General features: G+C 48.6%; 1 protein-coding gene across 6 annotated transcripts in view; it reads left to right on the forward strand.

The window, feature by feature from the left end:
- The window catches only part of TEDC1 (tubulin epsilon and delta complex 1), an 83,704-nt gene extending 74,921 nt beyond the window's left edge, over nt 1-8,783 (forward strand). For 5 of the 6 annotated variants that reach the window (XM_026089186.1, XM_026089187.1, XM_026089188.1 and 2 more), the window contains one exon: nt 700-1,640. In XM_026089186.1, coding sequence (XP_025944971.1) covers nt 700-1,059 — 360 coding nt within the window. In that variant the 3' untranslated portion in view covers nt 1,060-1,640. Of the gene's footprint in view, nt 1-699; nt 1,641-8,585 lie in introns of those variants that run through there. The other variant, XR_003257342.1, reaches the window with a different exon arrangement.
- Nucleotides 8,784-9,101: the final 318 nt, after the last annotated feature.

Here is a 9,101-nt window from a genome sequence, read left to right on the forward strand (position 1 = left end):
GAAATCCCAGTATATACAATTGCTTTTCTCATCTAGACTGTGATTCTGTCAGAGAAAAATGTTTGTTTTATTGGGCCTATCTTCAGTGAAAGTGTGCTGTCTGGTGTTCATTTTGTTCTTAGCCTCCACTTCTTTGTCTATGCTCCATTATTTTCCTTTTGCTATTTGTTACCCCGTAATGAGAATGAGAATTAAGGAATCTCTAGTTTATGGTTGTCATCCCTACTTTTTAGCATTGCCGAGTACAGAAAGCATTTGCAAACTGAATTAATTCTGTTAGTCATGAGGTAATTAATCTGTTATGACAACATGGTGACTTGCAGCACAGTGGTGATAGAGAAGGTCACTCTGCTAGATCTATCTTTTTGCTCAGGGTGTTTGGCTCTGAAGTCAAACCACCCACCCTGCTGTAAGAGGGAGGAGTGCAGAGCCCTTGTGGGTTAGTCATCAGTGGAGGGACTGGTGGACTGTGAATGCATAGGCAAATTGCCATAGGTAACTCTTTGGTCACTGATGCTATTACCTGATGGAAGGGGCAGGTTAGCTTAATTCAGTTTTCACAGCCACACACTGAAGCTTACACTCACAGTTGGCTGTCTTCTCCTTGGTGCATCCTAGTCCAGACATGCCATTTCATGTTGTTTCCTGGTGCAAGGAGTTTTACACAGATGTCTACTATGCTCTTTCTTCTCTCCACAGATGAAAACAAGAGAGGAAGAACTACAGAAGGAGGAATTCTGTGCTGCTGCTAGAAAGATACAGGAAGCTGTTCAGCTGAAACTACTAGACCTTACATACCGTTGTGCTCCGAGAAAAAAAAAAATGCACGGTTCATGCAGACTGGTGTTTAGAAGCAAACACTCTGCCAGCAAAACAGGCTTCGGTAGATCTGTATCTAAGGAGCCTATTTCAACTGTCAGTGCTACGGAGGTGATCAGAGAACTGCAGATGAGAAAGGCCAGCCTGGAGAGAGAGCTGAAGCAGCTGCAGGAAGAGTGCAGGCAGAGAATGGATGAAGTTGCACAAGGGTTGGATGGGGTGATTTGTATCTCCCCTTGAAGAGATAAAGCTGGACTGAGAAAAGCAAAGGAATAGAGTTATTTGATCAGAACACATTTGCACAGCTTGGCATGGGGGAGTGTGAGGTGAGGAACTGAATGTAATTTCTAATGTTTAGCTTGGGAATCATAACTTGTTATGGCTTTGTGACTTACACTGGGGCCATAACCTTGGTGTGGTTCTCTCTGCAGCCCTTTTATTGCTAACCTTGCCAATTAAATTCTGCAGCAGGCCTTAGTGGGAGTGTGCTTAAATCTCCCTTTTATCTTTTAGATTTCTAGTTCTTCTGCCAAGCGCTGGGCTCTTTTACAGTGCTCAGCTGCTGCACAGTGTACTTTGAGGCTGCAGATTGAAGTACTAATTGCATTCAACATTTTCCAGCAAGTGGAAGTGTTCATTAGTCAGAAAAATCCAGGTATTGGAAAACATGTAAAGTACCAAGGCTGAGAGAGATTGGAAATGTTCAAGAAAGTATGCTATTTAGTTCAGCTAGTTTGCATATTTGTGGCAGCTATTATGCAGTCACCATAAGGAAAAACAAATGTCTAATAATAAATAAAGCAGCACAATGTTTCCATTCACTGCTGTGATGCACTTCAAGTGATTGGGTTCTCAAAGAGAACAAACTAGAAACCCATTCCACTGAGTTATGAATCACAGTGAGATAACTTATGGGTCTGCTGTAGGAAGTTTTTGTAAAATAGAAATGTGGCCTTAAATTCCAAGCCTAAGGAGTCTACAAGCTTTAGGAGTCTCCATTCTCTGTCTCTGGAGTCTTTTTCCCCTGGACGTACAAATGTTTTCACTTAGCATTCATTTTCTGTCCTTTTTCTGTTTTGCTTTCACTAAGGAATATTTTTATATTCTAGTTGTACACTTTCAGAAATAAAAAAAAAAGTTTGCTTTTTGTTTGTGAAATGCAATGAGCAGTGGGCTTTCCTCAGTATGGTTTTCTGTCTACCAGCCCAGCTTGGCTGCGTTGCTGTTTAACAGCCACTCTTGGCTCACGCAGCAGCCAGATGTAAGAGTACCTTTAAGGACCCCTTCCAGGTATCTCTGATTATTGCTGTTCTGCAGAGAGATGATGTGCAGGTGGGAGTGGATGGACAAGGCTGAGGTCTCCTGGTTTCTACTGCACCAAGTGAACTTCAGATGCTCCCAGACCCCCATTCATCTGCACCGTTCATGCTGGTTCTTATGCATTTTGCACAGGAGTGAGGGACAGTACAAATGTCAGTGGAGAGCCACGCTCAGGGGACCGACGTGCTCTGGTTTCACCCAGCTGAACCCAGCGTTGCTGGTAGGCCAGGAGTGTACAAGCTCAGTTCAAGTAATGTGGGCCAAATCTGAGACAGCCTTTCCTCTGCTCAGGCCTGGTATGTTCTACGGAGGCCAGGCTCGAGCGAGGCTGGTTAGAAGGGGTGTTCTCAGCCAGACAGCTCGACTGTCGTCAGCCCTACGCAAAGGGGGCAGCTGCCAGGAGCAGGGTATTTGCGGGTGCTGGCAGAAGCGGCCACCTGCAGCCAGGGTTGCAGTTGTGTGTGGTGGCAGCTGGCACCGGGCACAAACCCCAGTGGGCTGGAGAGATTCACCTCTGGGGCAAAGGGCTGCAGACTGCTGCTGGAAGAATAGCCTTGGCCTTAAAAAGCCACTCCAAGTTGCTTTGCTTTTGAAACCATCTCTGTAGATGCAGGAGACGCAGTACTCTGTGTTTCAAGCATATGTGCCCCTGGTGTTGGCTGTTACAACTTTGTGTGGGTGTTGACTCCAGGGCTGCCGAAAGCAGCATAAGCAGACTGAAAGCATAAGAGGACGAATTCAGACACAGGTCTTGCAGAAAAATTATTTGTGAATGTGAAAGATACAGTCTGTCCTAGAACTAACAAAGATGGTAGCACCAGTCTTTTTCTTTCTGAGCATTTTATGTCCTCCTTTAACTTTTATATGAGGGAATATTCATATTGCATCAAATTTAGGTTTAAAACATTGCCCTCAAAAGAACTTTTGTTCTCCTGGGATTTTCAGCAGAGGAGGGTGGACAAATACTCTTGAACATGGAGAGAGCGGGCTCAAATTCAAATGCAGGTCTAGCTCATACCTTTCTGTGCTTTATCAGGGTCCTCTCAGTGCTGTATGCCATGATGTATTATACTGCCATCCACTCAAACTGACAGTAGCCACTCGCGAGGAGATGAACTCATTACCCCATATCAAATATTTGTCCGCGTGCAGTGCTTAGTGCAGTGTGTCTTAATATTCATCCATGAATCCCATTTCAGTAGAGACTAGAATTGGCAGAGCATGTGCCCCCTGCTTGACCCTGAAGAATTATTTCCCTCTCGGGTGAAATGTAAAAATTATGGCCCTCTGTGTGTGTGTGTGTTTAAATACGGAAGTCTCTATAGTGAATCCTAGACAGCTGCATTTACTGCATGACACAAATCATCATAACAAGGTGGCCATATTATTAATGGGATACTGTCAGAGCAACCAACAGATTGAAACTGTTATTCCTTATCCTGACATTAACACCTCGAGGGGCTAAAGGTGAAAGTAGCTCAAAAAAAGATTGCCTTTTACTTCTGGTGCCACAGGTTAGCTTTGTGCACTTCAGACACATTGGGTGAAGAGCACAGACGAGGGTAGTTTGATTTTTCTAGCACTGATTTTTACCCCTGCCTTTTGTTTTCGGTACCGATTAGCAGTTTAAACACCGAGTGGATATTCTGCCATTGCTGATGGAGGTGAGCAGGGCATTTTGAGCTGGCAGTGTTTTTTAAAACCAGCACCTGTAGTCCCCTCTTTCCTTCGCCCCTTTGCTCAGCACCAGCATGGAGAGCGCAAAGCCTGGAAGCAGTAGTTACTTTAAGTGCTTGGCACTGTCATGCACCAAATTTTGCAGGGTATTTTTCTGGTGCAGGCTGCCTTTTTAAAAACAGTGCACATCCACAGTAGTTTGACATAAATGGACTGAGGTGTGGATCATGTTTCAGTGACTGGTCACAGCTTTTGATTGCTGTTGTGGCACACCCGATTCATTTGAAATGGAGATGCGTTCTGGTTCTTCTGAGCTAGCCAAGGAGTTGTCTCTCAAGTTGTCTCTCCAGCACTGCTAGGAGATGATGTATGATAAATACCACCTAAAATAAATGATCACTCTAGGCTCTTACCGGAAATGAGGGCAGAGGGCAGGAAAGTGAACTGGTTGACCGCAGTAGCACTTACCAGATACAACTTAGGAACAAATAGATGCCTGTCACCTTGTGCATCTGAGTTATGGTGGCGTTGAAGAGTTCTCTCCTTCTTTAAGCTGACCTCTCCTCTCATCCGCTACTGCATCATAACACACCACTTTCAAAAGCTGTAATAACCTCTGTAGTTGCTAGGGTTTGGCCCAGTGTGAACAGCCAAAGGTGCTGTAAAAGAGGGAATGGTTGCTCTGGAAGATGTGTGGACCCAGTGGCACTGGTAGTGTGCCCTAGTTGGTCTCTGGCAGATGCTGCAACAAGCGGAAGATAGCTCAAATAGTGCATTTCCTCCATGGCCTCAAGCATGCTTAGTGAATGTGAAGTATTACTTCATTGAAATTGGAACGTGTTGTAAAGAACCCACTACAGATTGAATAGCAAAGATACAAGCTGCTAAATGATTTGTCCTTTGCCACATCACCAGCTTTGTTGTACGTTTCCTTGTGTAAGCAGGAATCTTGATCCTAAAATTATTGATGGAATTGAAAGGAGAAGGATGTGTTTCAGCTGGAGGAGTTGGGAGAGAGATGCACACACATTGTGTGCATATAATTGCTGCCATAACATTGGGAATAGCTAGCAGTTTGTTTGTTTTTGAAGGGGCTTCAACAAAAGTTCTCCCCATTGACACGTCTTAAGGAGAATTAATTTGGTTTGGGTTTGGATCCAGGATCTCCTAAGTGATCTTGGAAAGAGAGGAGCATATTGGAGGTGATGGCCCATGCTAAAAGAGCGTGCAGCTGGGGTTAAATCAGCAACCATGAGAGATGCTGCAGGTGGTGTTGGGGTACACCTGCCCATTCAGTCATACAGGGGCCCGGCAGGAAAGAGTGGGCCCAGATATTCACCTGGTGATAGCTTGTGGCAAAGCCTGTCTGTAGGAAGGCCCCCACTAGCTAGCTCTCCTCTTCAGGGCCTGGAAATGCATGGCATTTTGCTTTGTTCTTCGGTAACATTTCACTGAAAATGAGCTAAGTTATTGCTGAAGTGTTTAAACATCTTTCTGATGATGGATTGTCTCTGAATGTATCCTTGAGAGAAGCTCCTACAGGTCTTATGTAGTTTCTCATATGCCAGTGGGGAGGTATTTATAGGTGAACACAATTTAACCAGTCTCTCTGATGTAATTGGCAGTTGCTTTCCAAAAATCTTGCTAGGAAAATGCAATTGGCCATAAATACTTAATTGGCCAATAACTCTGGGTTGCATTGCATACTTCTCCCAAATAGCTGAGCCTCGTCAGCTTGGAGCCAAATGGGGAGGCTTACTTTGGAAAAGGCAGATGAGCCAACTGCAGTCCCTGCTCCTGACAGTATTGCACCTGCTGGTAAATAAGGGCTGCAACCTATGTTTAAAAATAAGAGCTGTTGGGAGTAGTAATTTCCAGCATGGAGTGTTTTGGGTTCCCTGTGGGAATCCTCCAGCAGCTCCTGTAGGAGGATGAGCTGGTAGCAGTTAGTGGGGTGTGCGTGTGCCGCGGAAGGGCGCACACTCAGTGGGTTAACACATGCGCCTGATGATTGCACTTACTCTCTTTTGCCCCTCAGCTGCTTGCAGCAAGACCTGCAGGTCTTTGACCTTCACTGTTTGCTTCCCTGAGCCAACAGTTTGCAGCTCTCCTATAAACCAGTCTGCGGGTACCTCCACTCTTCGACTGATGGCCCAGGCTCTTGTGGCTGGTGTCGTGTTCCCTAAGGGCTAGGAAGCTTCTCCCCCTCCCAGCCCCTCTGTACCTGCCCTGTCTCCCAGCACTCAGGCAATCACCAGAGCCCTTTTCCTCAAGGTTTCATTCCCAGCTGTTGGGATGGATGACAAGGAAATGGAGAGGAGGAAAAGGGGAAGGAGAGCTCCCTGAAATGACTTATGTGCTGTCATGCATAGGCATGCAGCCCACAGGGGCTGTTTCAAGCATCTAATCTCTCATGTAATGCAAAATGCTGGCCCAGGCTGGTGATGCCTGCCCCCAGCCCCTTCCTGTGGGTCCGCTGGACTTTGTGCATAAGAATGAATCTGCCAGTCTTGCACCATCATTTCCCAGTGACAAAGGAGCTGCGCCACTCCTAAGCCAGTAGGACAATAAGCTAGTAGCAGTCGATTACCTTCACTGTGAAATGTGACACCTTATTTCCCAGCATGAATCCAGGCTCTGCATCCAGAGCTTCTGTTTTGCTTTCTTCTGCAAGGGTGAAGAGCCCTTTACTCAACAAGAGATACTCTTTGCACAGCTACATCTTGACGCTGAACATGAGTAAAGGAAAGAGCTTGCACTTTATGCGTCTGTAAGTACAGCCAGTTGCCTAGATTTCAACCTTTCCTTACCTCGTCTCTCATTTGTTACAGCCGCTTAAAGTGGGGCTCTGATTCCTTGCTGTTCTCACCGCCACTGGAGGCAGAGGGCTAGCCTTTCTTTACTCCTGTTCTGTATTTCCCCTCCTCAATAACTAGAAAATATTCCAGCCTTGATGCCAGACATGAGGAAAAGATTTTCAGGAGGTTACTGTTTTAGAAAGCCACAAGAGCTGGAAAGGTAGGACTTGCTGAAGTAAGTAGTCTGTGCACACATGGACTTGGATCTCCTGTTCTTGTGCTTCATGGCTGCTTGACATGGTTGCACTGTGTAAACACTGCTACAAGAAGTCACCCCTTCTTTGGCACCAGCGAATCCRTGTGGCAGGGTGACACAAGGCATGAGGGTACCTGTAACGGGGAGAGACGGGGAGACCCCTTGGGACACCGGGGTCCCGTGAGACAGGCTTTGATGGGCTGGCTTCTCTGATGCCTAGGAGTGACAAAGCTTGCACTGCAGGCTTTGGTGGGGCACTACTGTGGGGGTCTCTCTGCCCACCTCCCCTTCATACCGAGGTGCCTGTTTCCACCCAGCTGAAAGTCTGAGATGTCTCATCTGCTCTCAAACTGGCTGATGGGGTCAATGTTTGCTGGAGGAATAGGCACACATAGAAGCACATGCAAACACCTGTCTCAGCATGGTTTTGATGGGATGTAGCCTGTCTAGGAGGCAGGCAGCGAGCCCGGGGAAGGAATGGCAGGTCCCATGGGAGCCCAGCAGTCTGGAAACAGCCCAGAATTACCCCAGGCCAGGCTGGCCCTGGAGTTGTTCTGCACCTCCAACATAGAAGCAGAGGGCAGAATCCAGCTCTTAAATGTTTGTGCAAAGTGCAGTTGTCTCTGCCTTGGGAAGCCCCGCAGCAGCTGGGGAAAGCGGCCCCCCTCCTCCTCTCTCGGGAGCACGCTGAGATCTCGGGGCTGAAACGGGCAGCAGGCGGGGAGGGGAGAGGCACGGCCCCAGCAGCCTCTGCTTGCCAGGGTGGTCTGTGTGCCAGCTGGGCGGGGAGGGAGCAGGGCTCTGTTTGTGGCTTGTACTTTGATTTAGCGCTAAGCATGGCTAATAAATGTTTGAGCGTTAGGTTTCTAGCATGGCTGACTCTGCCTCAAAGACGAGCAAACAAGTAATTCACTGGGGTAGCTGTCAAAGCACAATCTCAGCCTCCTCTAGCTCTTTCCTTCTCCCATCTGACCTTATTAACGCAGCAGATTGCAGGCTGGTTGTTTTGCAGGATACCTCCTCTGCCTTGCAGCAGCCCAGCAGGTCTGGAGGGAGCAGGACTGCAAAACCTCTGGAAGGATTGAACTGATCAGTGGAGCAAGACCGGCGTGCAGGGAGAGGGAGGGGTGCAGGATGAGCTGGCACTGCAGGACCATTCATGCCCTTGGTTTTGCCTTGCGGGAGGCATAAAATGCCTTTTATGTTACAAATACTGTGATCCAAGCTAAGAAGTTTTTCGCTGCCATTCTAACTGCTCATCCGACAAATTGCTCCCCATCACTTTGGGGGCAAGTAAAGGATTTTGCTTAATTGTTTTCCTTTTGTCTTTCACATGGGACTTGCAGCTTCCCTGAGTTATGCAGACACTGGTGTGGCAGCTGTGCTAACCTTTGCCTATCCAGGGCACAGCGAGCCTGATCCCTGGCTCCTGTGTAGTGGCAGCCCCYGCCTTGGCGGTTTCTGGATCGTGCTGCAAGCTCTAGGAAGGGCTGGGGCTCTGCACCCTCAAACCAAAGGGCCTGGGGAAACAGCCCTGCAGTCACCCCGCACGCCGTGTGCCCCAGCCACCTTAATTCCCTACGCTGGTGCTTTACAGCCTGCTCCGAATGCGCCTCTGCAGTGCACTCTGCAAGGGAGCCCTACCTGCTGCCGCCTCTCTCCCCGGCACAAGCAGCACCCGGATAATTGGTGTAATTTCTGCCTGTCTTTTGCAGATATTACTGTCAGAAATGATTATTCTCCAGCTTTGTCATGGGGATGAGCTGTTGTTTACCTGCTGGCCCCACACCAGGACGGCGCCTCCTCCCCGCTCCCAAAGGAAGCCCGCGGACGTGGGGGCAGCAAAGGCTGGGCTGCCGGCTTGCTCCCCCTCGTCTCCGTCACCCTCGGCAGCACCGCAGGTGGGGTGACTTTGCTCGCTGGTTGACTTGTTGCTTTGCTCTGTTTGACAAAGTGCTTGGAGAGGGACAGCATCGTTTCTCTAACAGCTTTGGAGAGGTGGGCTGGTTCCTTGCGGCACCCGCGTATCCCTCCAACCCAAACCCAGGACCCGCCGTGCGGGAGGTCGGCGCTCTCTGAGCCCCCTCCGCGTGCCTCTCCTCGCCCGCGCTGCGAGCCAGAGCTCGGCCCCTCTGCTCGCCCCCGCACGGAGAGAAGCGGCAGCACGGCGTGGAGGGGTCTGCCCACGGACGGGCCCAGGGGTGGCGCGGGCAGGACATTTCTCGTGACCC

The sequence above is a fragment of the Apteryx rowi genome, unplaced genomic scaffold (assembly GCF_003343035.1).
Source record: "Apteryx rowi isolate R43461 unplaced genomic scaffold, aptRow1 scaffold_80, whole genome shotgun sequence".
In the NCBI taxonomy this organism is placed as follows: Eukaryota; Metazoa; Chordata; class Aves; order Apterygiformes; family Apterygidae; genus Apteryx; species Apteryx rowi.